This window comes from Phyllobates terribilis, unplaced genomic scaffold, assembly GCF_046119375.1.
Source record: "Phyllobates terribilis strain yellow unplaced genomic scaffold, ASM4611937v1 Scaffold_13__5_contigs__length_258822181, whole genome shotgun sequence".
NCBI classification, from domain to species: domain Eukaryota; kingdom Metazoa; phylum Chordata; class Amphibia; order Anura; family Dendrobatidae; genus Phyllobates; species Phyllobates terribilis.
The window spans coordinates 208,538,375-208,564,067 of record NW_027362773.1 but is presented as its reverse complement, the minus strand read 5'-3'; the positions used below and the strand labels follow the sequence as shown (position 1 = coordinate 208,564,067).

At 44.7% G+C, this 25,693-nt stretch overlaps 1 protein-coding gene across 1 annotated transcript; it reads left to right on the top strand.

Annotated features, from left to right (window-relative positions):
* The first annotated feature begins 2,557 nt into the window (after positions 1-2,557).
* NAE1 (NEDD8 activating enzyme E1 subunit 1) lies at positions 2,558-25,443 on the top strand. Its single transcript, XM_073659169.1, has 20 exons — positions 2,558-2,696; positions 3,939-4,042; positions 4,333-4,393; positions 4,664-4,694; positions 4,788-4,859; positions 5,014-5,093; positions 5,168-5,277; positions 12,615-12,724; positions 13,274-13,336; positions 13,408-13,471; positions 14,288-14,379; positions 14,874-14,933; positions 15,182-15,315; positions 16,799-16,874; positions 16,979-17,018; positions 17,424-17,510; positions 21,197-21,289; positions 22,118-22,232; positions 24,668-24,717; positions 25,205-25,443. The coding sequence occupies exons 1-20, from the start codon at positions 2,647-2,649 to the stop codon at positions 25,312-25,314; spliced, it is 1,602 nt and encodes a 533-aa protein (XP_073515270.1). The 5' UTR covers positions 2,558-2,646; the 3' UTR covers positions 25,315-25,443.
* The last annotated feature ends 250 nt before the right edge of the window (positions 25,444-25,693 follow it).

Here is a 25,693-nt window from a genome sequence, read left to right as displayed (position 1 = left end):
AAAAAATAAAAACGCTATGGCTCTGGGAACAAGGGGAGCAAAAACGAAAATGCAAAAACGAAAAATGCTCCGGGGCTTAAGGGGTTAATGACAACTAAAAACATCCAAATGACCCTGATCAAAAGTTCACATACCCTGGTGATTTTGGCCTGATAACATGCACAGAATTTGACACAAATAGGCTTGAATGGCTACTAAAGATAACATCCTCACCTGTGACCTGTTTGCTTGTAATCATTGTGTGTGCATAAAAGCTGAGTGAGTTTCTGGGATCCAGACAGACTTTTGCATCTTTCATCCAGCCACTGACATTTCTGTATTGTGAGTCATGGGGAAAGCAAAAGAATTGTCAATGGATCTACGGGAAAAGGTAGTTGAACTGTATAACACAAGAAAGGGATACAAAAAAATATCCAAGGAATTGCTAATGCCAGTCAGCAGAGTTCAAACTGTGATTCACAGATGGAAAATCAGGGGCTCTGTAAAAACCAAACCACGGTCAGGTAGACCAACAAATATTTCAGCCACAACTGCCAGGAAAATTGTTCGGGATGCAAAGAAAAACCCACAAATAACATCAGCTGAAATTCAGGACTCTCTGAAAACTGGTGGTGCGGCAGTTTCAATATGCATTAAGGAGGCACGTGAAGAAAAATGGGCTGCATGGTCGAGTCACCAGAAGAAAGCCATTACTGCGCAAATACCACAAAGTATCTCACCTACAATACACCAAACAGCACAGAGACAAGCCTCAAAACCTCTGGAACAAGGTAATTTGGAGTGATGAGACTAAAATTCAACTTTTTGGCCACAACCATAAACGTTACATTTGGAGAGAGGTCAACAAGGCCTATGATGAAAGGAACACCATTCCTACAGTAAAGCACGGAGGTGGATCGCTGATGTTTTGGGGATGTGTGAGCTACAAAGGCACAGGAAACTTGGTAAAAGTTGAAGGAAAGATGAATGCAGCACGTTATCAGCAAATACTGGAGGCAAATTTGCACTCATCAGCCTGGAAGCTGCGCATGGGACGGACTTGAACGTTCCAACATGACAACGATCCAAAACACAAGGCCAAGTCGACCTGTCATTGGCTACAGCAGAACAAAGTGAAGGTTCTGGAGTGGCCATCTCAGTCTCCTGACCTCAATATCATTAAGCCACTCTGGGGAAATCTCAAGTGCCCAGTTAATGCTAGACAACCCAGGAATTTACAGGAACTGGAGCCTTTTTGCCAAGAAGAATGGGCACCTTTACCATCTGAGATAATAAAGAACCTCATCCACAACTACCACAAAAGGCTTCAAGCTGTCATTGATGTTAGAGGGGGCAATACATGGTATTAAGAACTGGGGTATGGGAACTTTTGATCAGGGTCATTTGGATGTTTTTTGCTGTCATTAAGATTTAAAAAGAGGATACTATATATAAGGGAGGACGCTAAGTAATAAGCACCGACACTATATATGAGAGTAAATTATGTAATAAGGAACAACACTATATATAAGGGAGGACATTATGTAATAAGGAACGACACTATATATAAGGGAGGACATTATGTAATAAGGAACGACACTATATATAAGGGCGGACACTATATATAAGGGAGGACACTATGTAATAAGGAACGACACTATATATAAGGGCGGACACTATATATAAGGGAGGACACTATGTAATAAGGAACGACACTATATATAAGGGCGGACACTATATATAAGGGAGGACACTATGTAATAAGGAACGACTCTACATATAAGGACAGACACTATATATAAGGGAGGACACTATGTAATAAGGAACGACTCTACATATAAGGGCAGACACTATATATAAGGGACGGTGCTGTACATACCAAGATTACACTGTTTACTAAAGACCAAGCTAAACATAATAAGAAAAGTCACTTTGTAATAGGGGGGAGGGGGCGCACCAGTACGATTAAAGTCTGTGATAGAGAAGGGGGGCACGGCCTCCCTGCACTACGGCTCCCCTTTCTGTAGATTTATGGCGGGGGGCTGCACTGGACGAGGTGGGGGCAGAGTGATGCAATGAAGTCACCGGGACTCTGACGTCCTGTGCGTGTGCAGATGTGATGACATTACATGACTTGTGGGGTCACTTTGGGCGCATCATACAGTGTAGGGCCATCATACTGTGTGTTGGGGAGCGTATAGTATATGCTGGGACCTGTAGTACTATATACATAGAAATCCTGATACTAAAGAGACATTGCAATGTAAAACGACTTGTGGTGCCACGCAAAGCATATATAAACAGCTGCACATGGCATGCTGGGCCTTGCAGTACCCTGGCCACACAGATAATATTGTGACATTCGCGGCTCCTGACGTGGCCACAGCGCCACCTACTGGAGAGACGTGCGCTGACTGGTGACTCATTTGTGATCATGTGATCAGATGAGGTCCGGCAACCTGCTAGTATTAGAAATTAGTGTCATGTTGTGCGATCGCCATCTACCGGCAGATAGTAGAAATGGTAAATAATATGATGTGGTCTTTGCGCCATCTACTGGCGAATATTAGGTAGTTGATTGCAGACATGTGACCGTAGCCTGTCTGTGAGCGCCATCTGCTGGTTGATAGTGGGATCGGTTAGTCGATATTCCTTCCGGGGGAAGTCATGGCGCAGGGAGCAGTGGTGAAGGAGCAGAAGTATGACAGGCAGCTCAGGTACGGACATGGCTAATGTGATCTGGCTGTGTGTGCATGACCAGGAGGATGCACTGTGGAGAGGGTGCAGGTCCTGTGCCGGCAGTGTGCACTGCTCCATGTATTATTGTAGTGTTCATACACATGATGCTGTGTCCTGTGCAGTAATGGTGGCTAGTGGTGTACACCGTATGTCCTATGTGGTGTAACGTGAAGGCTACTACCATGAATACCGGTCACGATCCCGTGGGCACAACAAGCCTGCATGATCCTGTGGACTGCCTCCGCCGCCCCATGAGGTTTCCCGCCCGCCTCCGTCGCCCCCCGGGGCTTCCCGCCCGCCTCCGTCGCCCCCCGGGGCTTCCCGCCCGCCTCCGTCGCCCCCCGGGGCTTCCCGGCCGCCTCCGTCGCCCCGCGGGGCTCCCCGGCCGCCTCCGTCGCCCCGCGGGGCTCCCCGGCCGCCTCCGTCGCCCCGCGGGGCTCCCCGGCCGCCTCCGTCGCCCCGCGGGGCTCCCCGGCCGCCTCCGTCGCCCCGCGGGGCTCCCTGGCCGCCTCCGTCGCCCCGCGGGGCTCCCTGGCCGCCTCCGTCGCCCCGCGGGGCTCCCTGGCCGCCTCCGTCGCCCCGCGGGGCTCCCTGGCCGCCTCCGTCGCCCCGCGGGGCTCCCTGGCCGCCTCCGTCGCCCCGCGGGGCAGCCTCTGCTGTCCCATGGGGCTACCTCCGCCGCTGTTGCTCCCTACCCGCCGCCCCGTAGGGCTGCCAGGCTCCCTGCCCGCCGCACTGCAGGGCTCCCTGCCTGCCTCCGCCGCCCCATAGGGCTGCCTGGCTGCCTCCGCCGCTCCATGTGGCTCCCTACCTGCCTCCGCTGCCCCTTAGGGCTGCCTGGCTCCCTGCCCGCCGCCCTTCAGGGCTCCCTACCTGCCCCTGCTGTCCCATGGGGCTACCTCTGCCTGGCTCCCTACCCGCCTCCGCCGCCCCGCGGGGCTCCCTGCCCGCCTTCGCTGTCCAGTTCGGCCCTCTGCTGTCCCGTGGGGCTCTTTACCTGCTTCCGCCATCCTGTGGAGCTACCTACCCGTCTCCGCTGTCCAGTTAAGCCCTCCTCCATCCCTGGGGCTCCCTGGCAGCTTGCGCCAGCCTGCACGATCCTGTGTGTTCTCTACTGTCCTGTGGGGCATCCGGCCCTCCTCCGCCATCCTTTGGACACAGCAATTTTTATTCATCCGGGTACATGCACACACTGACTGCCCTCTGCATTTCTTTTTCAGGTTATGGGGGGATCACGGGCAGGAAGCTCTGGAGTCGGCCCATGTTTGCCTGATAAATGCCACAGCGACTGGCACCGAGATCCTGAAGAACCTGGTGTTACCCGGTGAGTAAAGAGCTGCTGTCCGCTGCTGGGAGGAACATACAATGGTGTGTGTAAGATCTGGTGTCCACAGGAGAGGTGATAATTCATTGATCGTTGTGGGTCCGACTGCACCTGCATCAATCTGCAGAAGGGGGCGCTTCTATCCCTGTTACAATCCCTATCCCTGCGCTCCATTCATCATCTGTGGGACTGACTGCTAAACGCTGCGCCCCACTGCCCCCAGCAGCTGCGGAGAGGTTTTCTGGTGTCTTTTAGTATCACACAGTTGTGAGACGTCATCTCCTTCGCAGGTATTGGCTCCTTCACGATTGTAGACGGAAATGTGGTCAAGGGAGAGGATGTCGGTAACAAGTAAGATCTATTTTGTTTTATTTTATGCGTTTTTGGAAAGTTTGTTCCAAATAATGAACGTTCCCTCAAATATGAAGAATGATGTAGTACTTCCTCCCTCCTGCCGGGGTGCTGTAGTGGATTCAAACACTTAAAGTAGATCACCGGAGGTCACAGTATGGTATTAGCTTGCGGTTATAATGAGTGGGAGTCACTGTATTGTGGTGGGATACATCAGTATTTAGTTTTCTTGTAATATTTCACATGAATTTAATGTTCTTTTTTTTCCAGCTTTTTCCTAAACAGAGAAAGTATCGGAAAGGTGAGATGAGTTCTCTCTCAGATTATACTTCTGCCCCCTTTGTTTTAGCGCCCGGCACCGGTGTAAATTTGGGCATTATTTTTCCTATAACAGAGCCGGGCTCAGACCTCCATGGAGCTGCTGCAAGAGTTAAATGAAGACGTCACAGGCGATTACGTAGCGGAGGTCAGTGCCCTGCGGGGCTGAGGGTCCTCTGTGCTGGATCGGTGATCTCCGGCCGCTGCAGAACTACAGATCTCAGTCCGGGCATTCTGGGAGTTCTGCAAGTGCTGGAGAGTCCCAGGTTTCCGTTGTGTAACTTCCCTGTGATCCTTCCCAGAATCCCGAGCAGCTGTTGGACAGCGATCCATCTTTCTTCTGCAAGTTTACATTAGTGATCGCCACTCAGCTGTCGGAGAGGTAATTCCGTGCCCACCGCTGTCACCCAGACTGTCAGGTGGTCCTGACTTCACTGCTTGTTATATTTGTTCCAGCACTTTGCTGCGATTGGCGGAAACACTCTGGAACTCAAATATTCCTCTGCTGATCTCCCGGACGTACGGTTTTATTGGCTACATGAGGATTATTGTGAAAGAACATACTGGTAAGATCACTGGATCCGTCCCTTTCCCTTTGCCCTCTCTCCCCCTCCTTTTTTTTTGCCTCTCTCCCCCTCCTTTTTTTTTTGCCTCTCTCCCCCTCCTTTTTTTTTTGCCTCTCTCCCCCTCCTTTTTTTTTTTTGCCTCTCTCCCCCCTCCTTTTCTTTTTTTTTTTGCCTCTCTCCCCCTCCTTTTCTTTTTTTTTTTGCCTCTCTCCCCCTCCTTTTTTTTTTTTTGCCTCTCTCCCCCTCCTTTTTTTTTTTTTTTTTGCCTCTCTCCCCCTCCTTTTTTTGCCTCTCTCCTCCTCCTTTTTTTTTGCCTCTCTCCCCCTCCTTTTTTTTTTTTTTTTTGCCTCTCTCCCCCTCCTTTTTTTTTGCCTCTCTCCCCCTCCTTTTTTTTGCCTCTCTCCCCCTCCTTTTATTTTGCCTCTCTCCCCCTCCTTTTTTTTTGCCTCTCTCCCCCTCCTTTTTTTTTGCCTCTTTCCCCCTCCTTTTTTTTGCCTCTCTCCCCCTCCTTTTTTTTTGCCTCTCTCCCCCTCCTTTTTTTTTGCCTCTCTCCCCCTCCTTTTTTTTTGCCTCTCTCCCCCTCCTTTTTTTTTGCCTCTCTCCCCCTCCTTTTTTTTTTGCCTCTCTCCCCCTCCTTTTTTTTTGCCTCTCTCCCCCTCCTTTTTTTTTGCCTCTCTCCCCCTCCTTTTTTTTTGCCTCTCTCCCCCTCCTTTTTTTTTTGCCTCTCTCCCCCTCCTTTTTTTTTTTGCCTCTCTCCCCCTCCTTTTTTTTTGCCTCTCTCCCCCTCCTTTTTTTTTGCCTCTCTCCCCCTCCTTTTTTTTGCCTCTCTCCCCCTCCTTTTTTTTTTGCCTCTCTCCCCCTCCTTTTTTTTGCCTCTCTCCCCCTCCTTTTTTTTTGCCTCTCTCCCCCTCCTTTTTTTTTGCCTCTCTCCCCCTCCTTTTTTTTGCCTCTCTCCCCCTCCTTTTTTTTGCCTCTCTCCCCCTCCTTTTTTTTTGCCTCTCTCCCCCTCCTTTTTTTTTTTGCCTCTCTCCCCCTCCTTTTTTTTTTGCCTCTCTCCCCCTCCTTTTTTTTTTGCCTCTCTCCCCCTCCTTTTTTTTTTGCCTCTCTCCCCCTCCTTTTTTTTTTGCCTCTCTCCCCCTCCTTTTTTTTTTGCCTCTCTCCCCCTCCTTTTTTTTTTGCCTCTCTCCCCCTCCTTTTTTTTTGCCTCTCTCCCCCTCCTTTTTTTTTTTGCCTCTCTCCCCCTCCTTTTTTTTTTGCCTCTCTCCCCCTCCTTTTTTTTTGCCTCTCTCCCCCTCCTTTTTTTTTGCCTCTCTCCCCCTCCTTTTTTTTTGCCTCTCTCCCCGTCCTTTTTTTTTGCCTCTCTCCCCCTCCTTTTTTTTTGCCTCTCTCCCCCTCCTTTTTTTTTGCCTCTCTCCCCCTCCTTTTTTTTGCCTCTCTCCCCCTCCTTTTTTTTTTTTTTGCCTCTCTCCCCCTCCTTTTTTTTTTTTTTTGCCTCTCTCCCCCTCCTTTTCTTTTTTTTTTTGCCTCTCTCCCCCTCCTTTTTTTGCCTCTCTCCCCCTCCTTTTTTTTTTTTTTTGCCTCTCTCCCCCTCCTTTTTTTTTTTTTTTGCCTCTCTCCCCCTCCTTTTTTTTTTTTTTTTGCCTCTCTCCCCCTCCTTTTTTTTTTTTTTTGCCTCTCTCCCCCTCCTTTTTTTTTTTTTTTGCCTCTCTCCCCCTCCTTTTTTTTTTTTTTTGCCTCTCTCCCCCTCCTTTTTTTTTTTTTTTGCCTCTCTCCCCCTCCTTTTTTTTTTTTTGCCTCTCTCCCCCTCCTTTTTTTTTTTTTTTGCCTCTCTCCCCCTCCTTTTTTTTTTTTTTTGCCTCTCTCCCCCTCCTTTTTTTTTTTTTTTTGCCTCTCTCCCCCTCCTTTTTTTTTTGCCTCTCTCCCCCTCCTTTTTTTTTTGCCTCTCTCCCCCTCCTTTTTTTTTTGCCTCTCTCCCCCTCCTTTTTTTTTGCCTCTCTCCCCCTCCTTTTTTTTTTTGCCTCTCTCCCCCTCCTTTTTTTTTTGCCTCTCTCCCCCTCCTTTTTTTTTGCCTCTCTCCCCCTCCTTTTTTTTTGCCTCTCTCCCCCTCCTTTTTTTTTTGCCTCTCTCCCCCTCCTTTTTTTTTGCCTCTCTCCCCCTCCTTTTTTTTTTTGCCTCTCTCCCCCTCCTTTTTTTTTTTGCCTCTCTCCCCCTCCTTTTTTTTTTGCCTCTCTCCCCCTCCTTTTTTTTTGCCTCTCTCCCCCTCCTTTTTTTTTGCCTCTCTCCCCCTCCTTTTTTTTTGCCTCTCTCCCCGTCCTTTTTTTTTGCCTCTCTCCCCCTCCTTTTTTTTTGCCTCTCTCCCCCTCCTTTTTTTTTGCCTCTCTCCCCCTCCTTTTTTTTGCCTCTCTCCCCCTCCTTTTTTTTTTTTTTGCCTCTCTCCCCCTCCTTTTTTTTTTTTTTTGCCTCTCTCCCCCTCCTTTTCTTTTTTTTTTTGCCTCTCTCCCCCTCCTTTTTTTGCCTCTCTCCCCCTCCTTTTTTTTTTTTTTTGCCTCTCTCCCCCTCCTTTTTTTTTTTTTTTTGCCTCTCTCCCCCTCCTTTTTTTTTTTTTTTTGCCTCTCTCCCCCTCCTTTTTTTTTTTTTTTGCCTCTCTCCCCCTCCTTTTTTTTTTTTTTTGCCTCTCTCCCCCTCCTTTTTTTTTTTTTTTGCCTCTCTCCCCCTCCTTTTTTTTTTTTTTTGCCTCTCTCCCCCTCCTTTTTTTTTTTTTTTGCCTCTCTCCCCCTCCTTTTTTTTTTTTTTGCCTCTCTCCCCCTCCTTTTTTTTTTTTTTTGCCTCTCTCCCCCTCCTTTTTTTTTTTTTTTGCCTCTCTCCCCCTCCTTTTTTTTTTTTTTGCCTCTCTCCCCCTCCTTTTTTTTTTTTTTTGCCTCTCTCCCCCTCCTTTTTTTTTTTTTTTGCCTCTCTCCCCCTCCTTTTTTTTTTTTTTTTGCCTCTCTCCCCCTCCTTTTTTTTTTTTTTTGCCTCTCTCCCCCTCCTTTTTTTTTTTTTTTTGCCTCTCTCCCCCTCCTTTTTTTTGCCTCTCTCCCCCTCCTTTTTTTTTGCCTCTCTCCCCCTCCTTTTTTTTTGCCTCTCTCCCCCTCCTTTTTTTTGCCTCTCTCCCCCTCCTTTTTTTTGCCTCTCTCCCCCTCCTTTTTTTTTGCCTCTCTCCCCCTCCTTTTTTTTTTTGCCTCTCTCCCCCTCCTTTTTTTTTTGCCTCTCTCCCCCTCCTTTTTTTTTTGCCTCTCTCCCCCTCCTTTTTTTTTTGCCTCTCTCCCCCTCCTTTTTTTTTTGCCTCTCTCCCCCTCCTTTTTTTTTTGCCTCTCTCCCCCTCCTTTTTTTTTTGCCTCTCTCCCCCTCCTTTTTTTTTGCCTCTCTCCCCCTCCTTTTTTTTTTTGCCTCTCTCCCCCTCCTTTTTTTTTTGCCTCTCTCCCCCTCCTTTTTTTTTGCCTCTCTCCCCCTCCTTTTTTTTTGCCTCTCTCCCCCTCCTTTTTTTTTGCCTCTCTCCCCGTCCTTTTTTTTTGCCTCTCTCCCCCTCCTTTTTTTTTGCCTCTCTCCCCCTCCTTTTTTTTTGCCTCTCTCCCCCTCCTTTTTTTTGCCTCTCTCCCCCTCCTTTTTTTTTTTTTTGCCTCTCTCCCCCTCCTTTTTTTTTTTTTTTGCCTCTCTCCCCCTCCTTTTCTTTTTTTTTTTGCCTCTCTCCCCCTCCTTTTTTTGCCTCTCTCCCCCTCCTTTTTTTTTTTTTTTGCCTCTCTCCCCCTCCTTTTTTTTTTTTTTTGCCTCTCTCCCCCTCCTTTTTTTTTTTTTTTTGCCTCTCTCCCCCTCCTTTTTTTTTTTTTTTGCCTCTCTCCCCCTCCTTTTTTTTTTTTTTTGCCTCTCTCCCCCTCCTTTTTTTTTTTTTTTGCCTCTCTCCCCCTCCTTTTTTTTTTTTTTTGCCTCTCTCCCCCTCCTTTTTTTTTTTTTGCCTCTCTCCCCCTCCTTTTTTTTTTTTTTTGCCTCTCTCCCCCTCCTTTTTTTTTTTTTTTGCCTCTCTCCCCCTCCTTTTTTTTTTTTTTTTGCCTCTCTCCCCCTCCTTTTTTTTTTGCCTCTCTCCCCCTCCTTTTTTTTTTGCCTCTCTCCCCCTCCTTTTTTTTTTGCCTCTCTCCCCCTCCTTTTTTTTTGCCTCTCTCCCCCTCCTTTTTTTTTTTGCCTCTCTCCCCCTCCTTTTTTTTTTGCCTCTCTCCCCCTCCTTTTTTTTTGCCTCTCTCCCCCTCCTTTTTTTTTGCCTCTCTCCCCCTCCTTTTTTTTTTGCCTCTCTCCCCCTCCTTTTTTTTTGCCTCTCTCCCCCTCCTTTTTTTTTGCCTCTCTCCCCCTCCTTTTTTTTTTTGCCTCTCTCCCCCTCCTTTTTTTTTTGCCTCTCTCCCCCTCCTTTTTTTTTGCCTCTCTCCCCCTCCTTTTTTTTTGCCTCTCTCCCCCTCCTTTTTTTTTGCCTCTCTCCCCGTCCTTTTTTTTTGCCTCTCTCCCCCTCCTTTTTTTTTGCCTCTCTCCCCCTCCTTTTTTTTTGCCTCTCTCCCCCTCCTTTTTTTTGCCTCTCTCCCCCTCCTTTTTTTTTTTTTTGCCTCTCTCCCCCTCCTTTTTTTTTTTTTTTGCCTCTCTCCCCCTCCTTTTCTTTTTTTTTTTGCCTCTCTCCCCCTCCTTTTTTTGCCTCTCTCCCCCTCCTTTTTTTTTTTTTTTGCCTCTCTCCCCCTCCTTTTTTTTTTTTTTTTGCCTCTCTCCCCCTCCTTTTTTTTTTTTTTTTGCCTCTCTCCCCCTCCTTTTTTTTTTTTTTTGCCTCTCTCCCCCTCCTTTTTTTTTTTTTTTGCCTCTCTCCCCCTCCTTTTTTTTTTTTTTTGCCTCTCTCCCCCTCCTTTTTTTTTTTTTTTGCCTCTCTCCCCCTCCTTTTTTTTTTTTTTGCCTCTCTCCCCCTCCTTTTTTTTTTTTTTTTGCCTCTCTCCCCCTCCTTTTTTTTTTTTTTTGCCTCTCTCCCCCTCCTTTTTTTTTTTTTTTTGCCTCTCTCCCCCTCCTTTTTTTTTTTTTTTGCCTCTCTCCCCCTCCTTTTTTTTTTTTTTTGCCTCTCTCCCCCTCCTTTTTTTTTTTTTTGCCTCTCTCCCCCTCCTTTTTTTTTTTTTTTGCCTCTCTCCCCCTCCTTTTTTTTTTTTTTTGCCTCTCTCCCCCTCCTTTTTTTTTTTTTTGCCTCTCTCCCCCTCCTTTTTTTTTTTTTTTGCCTCTCTCCCCCTCCTTTTTTTTTTTTTTTGCCTCTCTCCCCCTCCTTTTTTTTTTTTTGCCTCTCTCCCCCTCCTTTTTTTTTTTTTTTTGCCTCTCTCCCCCTCCTTTTTTTTTTTTTTGCCTCTCTCCCCCTCCTTTTTTTTTTTTTTTTGCCTCTCTCCCCCTCCTTTTTTTTTTTTTTTGCCTCTCTCCCCCTCCTTTTTTTTTTTTTTTGCCTCTCTCCCCCTCCTTTTTTTTTTTTTTGCCTCTCTCCCCCTCCTTTTTTTTTTTTTTTGCCTCTCTCCCCCTCCTTTTTTTTTTTTTTTGCCTCTCTCCCCCTCCTTTTTTTTTTTTTTTGCCTCTCTCCCCCTCCTTTTTTTTTTTTTTGCCTCTCTCCCCCTCCTTTTTTTTTTTTTTTTGCCTCTCTCCCCCTCCTTTTTTTTTTGCCTCTCTCCCCCTCCTTTTTTTTTTGCCTCTCTCCCCCTCCTTTTTTTTTTGCCTCTCTCCCCCTCCTTTTTTTTTGCCTCTCTCCCCCTCCTTTTTTTTTTTGCCTCTCTCCCCCTCCTTTTTTTTTTGCCTCTCTCCCCCTCCTTTTTTTTTGCCTCTCTCCCCCTCCTTTTTTTTTGCCTCTCTCCCCCTCCTTTTTTTTTTGCCTCTCTCCCCCTCCTTTTTTTTTTGCCTCTCTCCCCCTCCTTTTTTTTTGCCTCTCTCCCCCTCCTTTTTTTTTTTGCCTCTCTCCCCCTCCTTTTTTTTTTGCCTCTCTCCCCCTCCTTTTTTTTTGCCTCTCTCCCCCTCCTTTTTTTTTGCCTCTCTCCCCCTCCTTTTTTTTTGCCTCTCTCCCCGTCCTTTTTTTTTGCCTCTCTCCCCCTCCTTTTTTTTTGCCTCTCTCCCCCTCCTTTTTTTTTGCCTCTCTCCCCCTCCTTTTTTTTGCCTCTCTCCCCCTCCTTTTTTTTTTTTTTGCCTCTCTCCCCCTCCTTTTTTTTTTTTTTTGCCTCTCTCCCCCTCCTTTTCTTTTTTTTTTTGCCTCTCTCCCCCTCCTTTTTTTGCCTCTCTCCCCCTCCTTTTTTTTTTTTTTTGCCTCTCTCCCCCTCCTTTTTTTTTTTTTTTTGCCTCTCTCCCCCTCCTTTTTTTTTTTTTTTTGCCTCTCTCCCCCTCCTTTTTTTTTTTTTTTGCCTCTCTCCCCCTCCTTTTTTTTTTTTTTTGCCTCTCTCCCCCTCCTTTTTTTTTTTTTTTGCCTCTCTCCCCCTCCTTTTTTTTTTTTTTTGCCTCTCTCCCCCTCCTTTTTTTTTTTTTGCCTCTCTCCCCCTCCTTTTTTTTTTTTTTTTGCCTCTCTCCCCCTCCTTTTTTTTTTTTTTTGCCTCTCTCCCCCTCCTTTTTTTTTTTTTTTTGCCTCTCTCCCCCTCCTTTTTTTTTTTTTTTGCCTCTCTCCCCCTCCTTTTTTTTTTTTTTTGCCTCTCTCCCCCTCCTTTTTTTTTTTTTTGCCTCTCTCCCCCTCCTTTTTTTTTTTTTTTGCCTCTCTCCCCCTCCTTTTTTTTTTTTTTTGCCTCTCTCCCCCTCCTTTTTTTTTTTTTTGCCTCTCTCCCCCTCCTTTTTTTTTTTTTTTGCCTCTCTCCCCCTCCTTTTTTTTTTTTTTTGCCTCTCTCCCCCTCCTTTTTTTTTTTTTTTTGCCTCTCTCCCCTTTGCAGAATGTCAATCCTTTCATCGTTTTTCATCCATTCAAATGAATGGGGGAAAAATGCATAAAAAAAGCAATAAAATCCTGCACATTTGAAGCTTTTCCTACCAATTGAAGCGGTTGTGGTGCAGAAATTTCTGCTGCAGATGCTTAACGTGTGCACAGACCCTAAAAGGGTTTTCTGGTCTTGGAAAACCCCTGTCCCTCGTTGCAATTCATTAAAAAAAACAACCCAAATCTTACACCGAGATTCATTGGTGGACACTCAGCGATGAACCTGGGGAGGGTGAGTAAAGCCAATTGTTGTTTTTTTTATTTTTATTTTTGTTTTTCTAAGCAAACTTCAGCCAAGGGACAGGGGGTCTCTAAAACTGAAAATAACCCCCTTAATGGATGTATTTTTCTGCTTTTCCAGTTACAGAATCTCATCCTGACAATGCGCTGGAGGACCTGCGGCTGGACCAGCCCTTCACTGAGCTCAGGGAACATCTCCAGCTCTATGACCTGGATCACATGGAGAGGAAGGTATTGGGGTGACACGTATAGTTTTCCTCCAGCTTCATGGAGAGACGCTTACTGCACTCCGGCCAGTTTATGATGCCCAGAGAGTATCGCGTATGACTCCTATTCCAGTTATTATTATTGTGATGGTACTGTATATTGGGAAGATTTATTGTCAGTCACCGATAATTGGGTTATCCAGTGATAACTGGATCAGTGGGGGTCCGACCGCTGGGACCTGCAACAATCGGTAGATCAGGGAATTTTTATCCAAATTACAAGATGGTGAGGCAATTAGGATGCACGACCGCATCTCCATTCATTCCTAACAAGTCTGCCGAAAAAAGTGCAGCGCAGGGAATGAAGAGAGTGCACTGCCACTATCCGAACGGTGATAAGTGCCCAGCGGTCAGACCCCCACCAATCCAGTAGATGGATGATCATTTCTTTTCGTGAGATGACCCCTTTAATGAGGAATCAGTAGTTGCCGAATTAGCAGAGATTATGGATTATCAGAAATCGTTAGAAAGTATATCTGTTTCTTCCACTGTCATTGTGTTTTATTTATTTTAGGATCACAGTCACACTCCGTGGATTATTGTGGTGGCCAAGTATCTGGAGAAATGGCGCACAGAGGTAACATTTTGGCGGGGTCTCTGCGCGGCTGCGGCGGCAGCATCCTCACTTTCCTCTGACTTCTCTCATAGAATGCAGAACAGATACCCAAAGGTTATAAGGAGAAGGAAGCCTTCCGGGACCTCCTCCGACAAGGTACGCGCTCCAGCCCTCCTGCTCTCCTGCCCTCCTGCCCTCCTGTCCCCATGCTCTCCTGCCCTCCGCCCTCCTGCTCTCTGCCCTCCTGCACTCTGCCCTCCTGCACTCTGCCCTCCTGCACTCTGCCCTCCTGCACTCTGCCCTCCTGCCCTCTGCCCTCCTGCCCTCTGCCCTCCTGCTCTCCGCCCTCCTGCTCTCCGCCCTCCTGCTCTCCGCCCTCCTGCTCTCCGCCCTCCTGCTCTCCGCCCTCCTGCTCTCCGCCCTCCTGCTCTCCGCCCTCCTGCTCTCCGCCCTCCTGCTCTCCGCCCTCCTGCTCTCCGCCCTCCACGCTCCTGCCCTCCTGCTCTCGCCCTCGCCCTCCTGCCCTCGCCCTCCTGCCCTCGCCCTCCTGCCCTCGCCCTCCTGCCCTCGCCCTCCTGTCCCCCTGCCCTCGCGCTCCTGCTCACCCCCCCTCTTTGATGTCCTCCTCCCCTCCACCCTCCTGCCCTCCTGTCCCCGTGCTCTCGCGCTCCTACCCTCCTGCTCTCCTGCCCTCCTGTCCCCCTGCTCTTGTGCTCCTGCCCCTCCTGCCCTCGCCCTCCTGCCATCCTGTCCCCCTGCTGTCGCGCTCCTACCCTCCTGCTCTCCTGCCCTCCTGTCCCCCTGCTCTTGCGCTCCTGCCCTCTTGCTCCTGCCCTCCGCCCTCCTGTCCCCCTGCCCTCGCGCTCCTGCTCACCCCCCCTCTTTCCTGTCCTCCTCCCCTCCTCCTGCTCTCCTACGCTCCGTGGCACTTCTACTGTTCCTCGGTGTAACCCCCTGATCTGCCGTTCACAGGGATCCTGAAGAACGAGAACGGGGTCCCCGAGGACGAGGAGAACTTTGAGGAGGCCGTGAAGAATGTGAACACTGCACTAAATACAACCAAGGTAACAAAATATCCTTAAAAGTACCTATTCTTTTTGATAGATCGGACTTTTACAAACGCTGTGATGCCAAATATTTTTATTATAGGAAAAAGGAGCATTTAAACTTTTTCTACATTTTTTTTTTTTTTTTAATCTATTTTTTTAAACTTTGTTTTATTTATTTATTTTTTTTACTTTTTTATTTTTTGGTCCAACAATGATATGATTGATGTTGAGGTGTTGACCCCAGAAGTGGCACAATTCCATACATTGTGTAGTGCCATCAGCTTGCAGTTCCACTCCTGGCCACTACAGGGGTGAATGGAGCTCTTGCGGCTCCTTCAATCAACTGATCGGCGGGAGTCCAAGGGGGCGGATCCCCACCGATCTGACCAATCCTAATGAGAGGTCGTCACTTTTGAAAATCCCAACTCTTTAAATAAAATGTTTTGGGGATCCATTCATTATATTTCTAGTCCATTATGTCTTATTCTTGCCTTTTTTTTTTTTCTTAGATCCCCAGCAACATTGAAGACATTTTTAATGATGAGCGGTGCACAAACATCACTCAGCAGGTGAGACCTAGGAGGCGAAAAATCTGCTTAAATAGCATAGGCAGATCTGATTATCCAGAAAGTCTTGTAATCCGGCACTTAGCTTTTAGCAAGGAGCATCCAGATTTCGAGGATATCTGATACTCTGGCCCATTTGCCGGATTGATAAAGTTTTAATAAAAACTATAGAAGGCTTTCCCATTATTTTCTGATACTTTATCTGAAAAAAATAAGGTTTTCAGAATTTTTTTTTTTTTTTTTTTTTACAGTCTTCTGATTTTTGGATCTTGGCCCGAGCTGTTAAGGAGTTTACAGCATCTGAAGGAAAAGGGAATCTGCCACTGCGAGGAACGATTCCTGATATGATCGCAGACTCTGATAAATTTATTAAACTTCAGAATGTGTGAGTTTCTAGACATTTTTTAAATGTTTCCACTCCAGTTTTATCATTTTGCCATGACTGGAACACTTTTCTTCCACTTTGCTTTACACTGCAGCTCTTCTTCTTCAGATTGGCTGCTGTGTATAAGCACAAGCCCACCACCAACAATAGTCACCGATGATCATATTGATTCCCTATTGACTAAAGGAGTAATCTGTAAAGAAATTAAAAAAAAAAAAAAAAAAAAAGTCTAAAAATTATCCATTTTCCCCATGTAAGTCAACATGGGTGCGTTGTTTTTGGACTGTGTGGATTTGTATTCTCCAAGTACAAATCTACGTAGTTTTCCCGATTTCTAGACTCCATTGGCATGTAAGGGTCTCATATAGGGAGAATATGGATCTCTCGTCTACACATGGAAGTCAATGTAGATTTGTATTTTTAGACTCCATTGAATTCTATGGAGGGGAAGGTTAAAAAGCCCATAGACCTTAGACTTAGTTTTCCGAATTGGTACCTACGGACGGCTATTCCTTCCACTCCCAGCCATAAACTTGCACCCTGGGTTTGACCTGAGCCCTTGTAAAGAAAAGGATCAGACATGTTGAAATCCAACATGCTTGATCCTACTTTTTGCCAAAATCTGCCATTAGAACTGAGTTGGGATTCCATCATACATATCAACCAGTCTCCCTGAAATAGGACAATTTTACTTTCAAATATATACAGTAATATGTATTGCCACCTTTCAGAGTGAGACTAGACCATGCAATGCAAAAAAAAATGCTATTGTTCCCCCTTATCGGCCTTTTAAAGGGTTATTCCCATTTTAATAAATGAGTATTGTTGGATAGAGCTTGTAAATATAAGAAAGTTTTTAATTTACTGCTTATTAAAATTTTCACCTGTTCTTGAGATATTAACACTTTTTTCTTTTGTTTACAGATCGTTGCTTTGGAGACCGACCACCGCTGCCAGACAGCAGAACGTGCACTGTGCTCACAAGCTGCTTTCTTTTGATCTTATAAACACTTCTTTGTAGCTGGGAAGGATCGCTGGAGAGCACTGTTGCCTCCTAATCCCGGCCAGCTTCTACACAGCACTTAAAAGCTACACAGCAGCGGTGGTCGGTCTCCAAGGCAACGAGATGTAAACAAAAGAAAAGTGTTAATATCTCAAGAATGGCTGCAAATTTTAATATTCAGTGAATTGCAAAAGTGCTTGTCTTTATGAGCTCTATCAGACAATACCCATTTATAAAGATGGGAAACCCCCCCCCTTTAAGGGGATTTAAGGGTGTAATTGGGAATGAAGGCTAAAGCTGCCCCCCCCCCCAATAGATCATGTTTGGGGAAAGAAACATTTTGGAAGTTAAATTTCAACTCTTTTGTTCTCAAGGGAGACAAACTGGTTGAGGGAGGACGTTTATGGGTAGACTGACCGACATCTGATCTGTGGGATCAGTTTTACTGTCATTTATCGGCCCTCGTCTTTTGCTTCATAGGTATCGAGAAAAAGCCAAAAATGATGCTTCAACCGTGGAAAACTATGTTTCTAAACTCCTGCAGTCTATCGGCAGAGTAAGTCTGTAATGTAGAGATTTTTTTTATTTATATATTTATTTATTTTTGAATTTATTATCCCGAAACTTTAATATTGTTTTTTTTTTTTTTTTCTATTACAGCCCCCAGAAAGCATATCTGAAAAAGATATCCGTCTTTTCTGTAAGTTTTTATTTCTTTTTTTATCACTTTCCTTTTTTCCCTCCTTTTAGGACTTATGAATGTGCCTTCTCTGTAATGTAATACACACCTTGACCACCAGATGGCACTGCAGACCTTCATATTTCAGCACTGCACATTTTGCTTTAGTCGCCCCCATAACTTTGTAAAGTGGTGGAAAAATATATAATTTTTTTTATATTATAATTTCATTTATAAAGACTCGTCATTATAGTCTTTGCCCCAATAATCCATTTTTTTATGGATCCTTGTTCCTCTTTTATGTCTCCCTATAAGGCTGAAATGGAAATAAATATTTGCGGTGTTTTATGTATATTTGCCAATCCGATTTAGTACTTTTACAGGAAATTATAAGATCTTGGTGTAAGCAGCTTCCTTACTTTTCAGGCAGGAATTGTTCTTTTCTTCGATTTGTCCGATGCCGATCTTTAGCTGACGAATATGGGATGGACACGGCTAAAAAGGATGACATTGGTAAGAAGATAAAAGGTTAACGCCACTGTATTTTTGTACTGGATTTCATAGACTGTGATTTTTTTTTTTTAACCGCTTCCCGACCGCCCACTGTAGATAAACGTCCGCGCTGCCTGGGCTCTGTGCAGCGCGGACGTTTAAAAACGGTGGGTGGTCCCGCAGCGCTCAGGACCCCCAGGGTCTTGCAAGCGCTGCGGGAGCGGTGCAGAGTGATAGCTCTGATAGGGGACATCATCGGGACCTGATTGGATCAGGTCCCAATGATGTTAACCCTTTGCTGTCTTCTATATGCCGCGATCTATAGTGATCGCGGCATATAGAAGACAGCAGGAGGAGAGGGGGTCGTCCACTTACCTCTCCGAAGGCCCCCTTATACCTTCCAGGACCTGACGTTGCTATGGCAGCTGGAGGTCACATGACCGCCTCCAGATCTGCCATATATGGTGTCCTGCTGAGCTCAGCCCTGCAGCTGAGTCCAACAGGAGACACTGACTGTGAAACAGTCAGGGAAGATCTCATGTAATGTAATACATGTCTATTACATTACATGAGATCAGTGATCAGAAAAATAAAAATTAATGTCCCATACAGGGACTAAGTAAAAATGTAAAAAAAAATGTTTTTAAACTGTTAAAAAAAAATTACAAAATAAATAAAAATAAATAAATAAAATATTAAACCGATAAATCCGTATATTTATGCAAAAATAAAAAAAGTACACATTTGGTATCGCCGCGTCCGAAACAACCCGAGCTATAAAACTGTCACACTAATTAACTCCTTCTGTGCACACCGTAATAAAAATAAATAAAAAACGGAGCAAAAAACTTTGCTTTTTCCTCATATCGCCAAACAAAAAGTGGAAAAAAATGCGATCAAAAAGCAAAATGGAAATAAAAATGGTACCGCTGAAAACGTCATCTTGTTCCGCAAAAAACAAGCCACCATACAGCTCCATCAGCCGAAAAGCTGTGCAAAAAAAATATTTTTTCTATAAAATGGTTTTGTGTAAAAGCGCCAAAACATAAAAAAATATACAGTAAGTGTAGTATCGCTGTAAAAGTACTGACCCGAAGAATAACGCTGCCTCATCACTTTTACCACACGCAGAACGGCATAAAAAAACCCTCAAAAAGCAATTCCTGAATTGTTGGTTTTTGTTAATTTTACCTCCCAAAAAACGGAATAGAAAGCGATCAAAAAATGTCACGTACCTAAAAATGGTACCAATAAAAATGTCAACTCGTCCTGCAAAAAACAAGCCATCACATGACTGTCGGCCAAAATCTGGAAAAATTATAGCTCTCAAAATATGGCGATGCAAAAACTAGATTTTGCAAAAAAAGCGTCTTTTAGTGTGTGACAGCTGTCAATCATAAAAACCCCATATGAATCTGGTATCTCTGTAATCGCACCGACCCAAAGAATAAAGTAATCTCATCACTTACACCGCACGAGGAACGGCGTAAAAAATAAATAAAACCAATTTTTCACCTGCTACTGATTTATTATGTCTCCCAAAGATCGCAGAAAGGCTCTGCCCACATTTATCCTGCGCTCTGCGCCGAGCGCTTACACCAGAGTTTCCGTGTAAATCTCTAAAATATGTGATTCAGCCGGAACCCATGACGGAAGATTCCCTGTAATGAGGCAGATATAGGCCACTGTGGATGCCATCTGGCCTGTGATCCCACGGTGTCATTTGTTTTAGGCGTGCATAAAAGTGCGGTTGGCCACAGTTTTGTGCACTTCAGAAAAAAAGGACACCGCTAAACAGAGGCCAGACGGAGTCCAGAGTAACTCTGCTGCCTCATTACAGTGAATGGATCCCGCAGGGGTTTCATCTGAATTACATCACTTGGAAATAAGTTCCCTAAGGGGTCTAGTTTCCAAAATGGTGTCACTTGTGGGGGGTTTCCACTGTTTAGGCACATCAGGAGCTCTCCAAACGCAACATGGCGTCCGCTAATTATTCAGACAAATTGTACATTCAAAAAGTCAAATGATGCTCCTTCCCTTCCGAGCCCTGCCGAGCGCCCAAACAGTGGTTTTCCCTCACATATGGGGTATCAGCGTGCTCAAGAGAAATTGCACAAAAAATTTTGGGGTCCATTTTTTCCTGTTACCCCTGTGAAAATAAAAAAAATTGGGTCTAAAGTAACATTTTTGTGAAAAAAGTTAAATGTTCATTTTTTTCTTCCACATTCCAAAAATTCCTGTGAAGCACCTGAAGGGTTAATAAAGTTCTTGAATGTGGTTTTGAGCACCTTGAGGGGTGCAGTTTTTAGAATGGTGTCACTTTTGGGTATTTTCTGTCATAAAGGCCCCTCAAAGTGACTTCAAATATGATGTGGTCCCTAAAAAAATGTTTTTGTAAATTTTGTTGGAAAAATGAGAAATCGCTGGTCAACTTTTAACCCTTATAGCTCCCTAACAAAAAAAAAAATTTGGGTTCCAAAATTGTGCTGATGTAAAGTAGACATGTGGGAAATGTTATTTATTAACTCTTTTGTGTGACATATCTCTCTGATTTAAGGGCATGAAAATTCAAAGTTTGAAAATTGCAAAATTTTCTAAATTTTCGCCAAATTTCCGATTTTTTCACAAATAAACACAAGTGATATCGAAGAAATTTTACCACTATCATGAAGTACTATATGTCACGAAAAAACAATCTCAGAATCAGCCGGATCCATTGAAGCGTTCCAGAGTAATTACCTCATAAAGTGACAGTGGTCAGAATTGAAAAAATTGGCCCGGTCACGAAGGCAAAAACAGGCTCTGGTGCGAAGTGGTTAATATATATATATATATATTTTAATATATTCTGTACTGCTGTAGTATTGCAGTATATAGAACAGGTTTGAATCTCCTAAAAGATACTAAAATTAAGTGAAAACTAATTAAAAAAAAAAGTTTTGAAAACTATTTAGAAGTTCTAAAAAACAAAATCACAAACTTTTCACAGTCCAAAAATAAAATAATTAAAAAAATGTTGTTTTCGCTGCCTTCATAAGTCCTATTTTATAAAAATATAAAATTAACCCTTAAAATAAAAGCAAAAAACATAAAACCGCTAGAATTGACGGTTTTCGGTCACAACACCCCTCCTCCCCCCTTTTAAAATACAATAACAATAAAAAGCGATCATAACGTATGCATGCCGTCATGATGCCAATAAAAATGACATTTTGGGATGCAAATGTATATTAATTGGTTAAAAAAAACGCCTTATACAATAAATGCAAATATAAGGAATTTAAATAAACGTGTATATATATATATATATATATATATATATATATATATATATATATATATATATATATATATATATATATATATATATTATAATATAATGAAAGCCCCCCCCAAAAAACGCATGGCTGCTTTCTCCCAGTAATGGCGCAGCACTTGCTTACAGATTGTGTGTAGTACTGCACGACCAAGCTGATCCGCAATACCAGGCACGACCTGTAGACCAGTGTGGCGCTGTTTCTATTAGAGAGCAGCCATGCCGTTTCTAATCTTGTACATCCTCCAGGTTGATAATGATCTCGATTATCCCATTACTTAATTATTGGGAGATTATCACCGTGTAATCCCTGATCCTCGCTGTGTGCAGCCACCTTACATGATAGGGATTTTGGGATTTACGTTCTTGGTCATCTGCTGTTTTCTTCCAGTTTCCTTTATGGAGAATCCGGATAATGAGATTGTCTTCTATTTGATGCTGAGGGCGGTGGACAGGTTCCATAAACAGCATGGACGATATCCAGGTAAATTCTCTTTGCTTAGCAGGGACTAATAGCCCATATAGAGGAGTAATACACCAGTGTTCCAGTGTTTTATATAAGCGATCACATGGTGAAGTCCCTTATTGGGACTTAAAGGGTTATTCCCTTTCTTCATAGATGGATATCGTTGGATAGAGCTCGTAAAAACAAGCACTTTTGCAATTTACTACTTATTAAAATTTGCAGCCGTTCCTGAGATATTAACATATTTCTTGTGTTTAGCGCTCGTTGCCTAGGAGACCGACCACCTCTGCTGTCTAATTTGTAAGCACTGCGCTGAAACTGACCAGAGTTGGGAGGTAAAGGCCACTCCAATGATCCTAGTCAGCTTCGAAACAAAACAGTGCTAACAATCTCAATAGAAAAGAGCTTGTAAGCACGGCACATGTTTTGTTGTCTAGCAGAGGTGATCGGTCTCCAAGGCAACAATCTTTAAACAAGTGTTAATATCTCAAGAACGGCTGAGAATTTTAATAAGCAGTAAGTTACAAAATTGCTTGTATTTACAAGATCTATCCGACATTACCCATTGTGACTACCTGCCGAAAAAATAGAACCCCCAAAAAACAGGCAGAATTGCTGTTGTACCCCAACATAGTGCCGTCGACAGAAGAATTAAAAAGTTTGGCTTTCAAAATTCCGGAGAAGAGTGAACAAAAGTAATCACTTGGACTTGGCATAGCACTCTCCTAGGTTCGATGCTTCTTTGCTGTTTGGACTGTAGGGATTCTCTGCGGTCAGTGCACGCTGTCTCTTGCTCACACCGTGTATTCTAGATTATAATCCATCCTGGGTGCACGTCTCTTGTAGGGGTTTATAACTACCAGGTAGAAGGGGATTTTGGGAAACTGAAGACCTGTCTGAACGGATTTCTCCAGGAATACGGGATATCGCTGAGCGTGAAGGACGACTACATCCAGGAATTGTAAGTCAGTTATGTTTATAATATCAGGAAGTACACGGGATTAGATTTAATCCCCCCCCCACCCACTTATAGTAATGCCAATCTATAACTTACGTCCCGCAAACATTCTCCTGCTGCAATTTATAGCAAAATCCACCTAGTGTTTAGTGACTGAATGAGTAGCTGCAGCATGCTACACTGCATAAAGAGACTAGGAAGCAGTGCAGTGCTGTCTGTGCCTACCTCATACATAAGGAGAGACAGGAAGGCAGTACTCTCTGTGCCTACCTCATATACAAGGAGAGACAGGAAGGCACTACTGTCTGTGCCTACCTCATACATAAGGAGAGACAGGAAGGCAGTACTCTCTGTGCCTACCTCATATATAAGGAGAGACAGGAAGGCACTACTGTCTGTGCCTGCCTCATTTACCAGAAGAGACAGGAAGGCACTACTGTCTGTGCCTACCTCATATATAAGGAGAGACAGGAAGGCAGTGCTGTCTGTGCCTACCTCATATATAAGGAGAGACAGGAAGGCAGAACTCTCTGTGCCTACCTCATATACAAGGAGAGACAGGAAGGCACTACTGTCTGTGCCTACCTCATTTACAAGAAGAGACCGAAAGGCAGTATTCTCTGTGCCTACCTCATTTAGAAGGAGAGACAGGAAGGCACTACTGTCTGTGCCTACCTCATATACAAGGAGAGACAGGAAGGCACTACTGTCTGTGCCTACCTCATACATAAGGAGAGACAGGAAGGCAGTACTCTCTGTGCCTACCTCATATATAAGGAGAGACAGGAAGGCACTACTGTCTGTGCCTGCCTCATTTACCAGAAGAGACAGGAAGGCACTACTGTCTGTGCCTACCTCATATATAAGGAGAGACAGGAAGGCAGTGCTGTCTGTGCCTACCTCATATATAAGGAGAGACAGGAAGGCAGTACTCTCTGTGCCTACCTCATATACAAGGAGAGACAGGAAGGCACTACTGTCTGTGCCTACCTCATTTACAAGAAGAGACCGAAAGGCAGTATTCTCTGTGCCTACCTCATTTAGAAGGAGAGACAGGAAGGCAGTGCTGTCTGTGCCAACCTCATTTACGAGAAGAGACAGGAAGGCACTACTGTCTGTGCCTACCTCATTTACAAGGAGAGACCGGAAGGCCGTACTCTCTGTGCCTACCTCATTTACAAGGAGAGACAGGAAGTCAGTACTCTGTGCCTACCTCATTTACAAGGAGAGACCGGAAGGCAGTACTCTCTGTGCCTACCTCATTTACAAGGAAAGACAGGAAGGCAGTGCTACCTGTGCCTACCTCATTTACAAGAAGAGACAGGAAGGTAGTACTATCTGTGTCTATGTCATTTACAAGGAGAGGCAGTACTATATGTGCATTCTTCTACAGAGGAAGACAGGGAGGCAGTATTATGTTAGTACTGCCTTCCTGTCTTCTGAGTAAATAAAGTATGCATACGTAGTACTGCCTCCCACTGTGAATAAAGTATGCACAAGTAGTACTGCCTTCCTGTCTCTCCTTGTAAATGAGATAGGCACAGATAGTACTGCCTCACTCTTTGTAAAGTATACAGACGGTACTGCCTTCCTGTCTCTTCTTGTAAATGGTTTTAGAGACAGATAATATTGCCTCACTGTCTATAAAGTACACACAGATAGTACTGCCTCCCTGTCTCCTTCTTTAAATCAAGTATGCACAGATGTTACTGCCTTCCTGTCTCTTCTTGTAAATTATGTAGGCACAGATAGTACTGCCTGCCTGTCTCTCCTTGTAAATTATGTAGGCACACATTGGGAGGCAGTACTATCTGTACATGCCTGATTTACAGAGGGAGACAGTGCCATCTGTGCATACTTTATAGAAAAGGAGGGAGTCAGTACTATATGTACCTACCTCATTTACAAGGAGACACGAGAAGAAAGTTCTATCTATGCCTACTTTATGTACAGTGAGAGAGACAAGGAGCCAGTACTATCTGTATCTACATAATTTGCAGGGACTGAAAGGCAATCCTTACTTTTTGTCCATAAATCATTAGTAAGAGATTAAGTAGGCAGTGCTATTATGTGTACCTTCATCCTTTATAGGAAGAAACAGTGAGGTGGCACTATCTGTGCCTCGAGACGGAGGAAGTAGTACTAGTGTTCCTGTTAATTTTTAAGCAAAATTGCTCATTAGAGTGAAACCTTTTTTATGGTTGTTGCAATAGAACTGTTGTGTTTTCACTGCTAGAGTGACTTTTAAGCAGACAACATGAGCGAGCGGGATAAATGTAGCCAGAGATCAGGTTCCTCTAGTCAGACGGACACTCGGGTCCTTTTGTGCTTGGAGGGTGATGAGATTGGTCTAGACAAGTGTCTTGCAGGAAGTAGGTCAGGAGCCGCTGACTGGCGGCAGCGCCGCATTAACCCTTTACATTTCCTTTCGTTTCCAGCTGCCGATACGGAGCCGCTGAGCCGCACACCATCGCTTCCTTCTTGGGCGGTAATGCAACATTTGTACATAGGGCTGTTCACACTTATACAAATATTTCTATAGAGTGCCAAGAATTAACAGGAAAACTCCTGTCCACAAAAAAAAATCAAACAACGCTTCACCCACCCTCCTCAGGTCCAGCATTGAGTCTTCGCTGCTGCTCCCAGTGTCTGTTATCTGCAGCGCTAACATCACGTCGACAATTATGTGATGCCAGAAAACGGACATCTGAAGCAGCGGCGCGGCAGAGACTAAGCACTGGACCTGGGGAGGGTGTCGCCCCCCCCCCCCCAAAATAGGAATACCCTTTTAAATTCAAAATGGACACAAATGCACCTAGTAGTGCAGCCTCAGGTTTTGGCCACTATATCTCAGAATAGGAGATTCCTATTAAAATATTATTTTGACATTTGTAATGTGCAAAGTATCTTTTTTATATTTTTAGACCGATTTTTTACTTATTTATTTTTTATTATATATTTTTTTTTAATTTCAGGCGCAGCCGCTCAGGAAGCCATCAAAATAATAACGAAGCAGTTTGTGATATTTAATAACACCTTTCTATACAACGCCATGTTACAGACGTCGGCCACCTTCCAGCTGTAGACCCCTCACTATTGCTTGTACCTGCGTCCGCTCATGTCTGTACATTTGCATTATAAGATTTTTTTTATTTTTTATTATTAGATGGGTCGTAATAAAGAAGGGGACTACAATAAAAGCTCTCCACAGAAACCATTGTGACTGTCATTGTTATTACTACTGCTCTACGTGTTCTTTGCAGAAGTCCTCCCGGGAGAAGTGGCGGCGGCTGCTGCTCCCCTGCGCGTCGGGGGCGGCGGCGGCTGCTGCTCCCCTGCGCGTCGGGGGCGGCGGCGGCTGCTGCTCCCCTGCGCGTCGGGGGCTGCTGCTCCCCTGCGCGTCGGGGGCTGCTGCTCTTTGCATGTGGGAGCCATAAGAGAGGCTTCTCTTTCTTGACGGCATA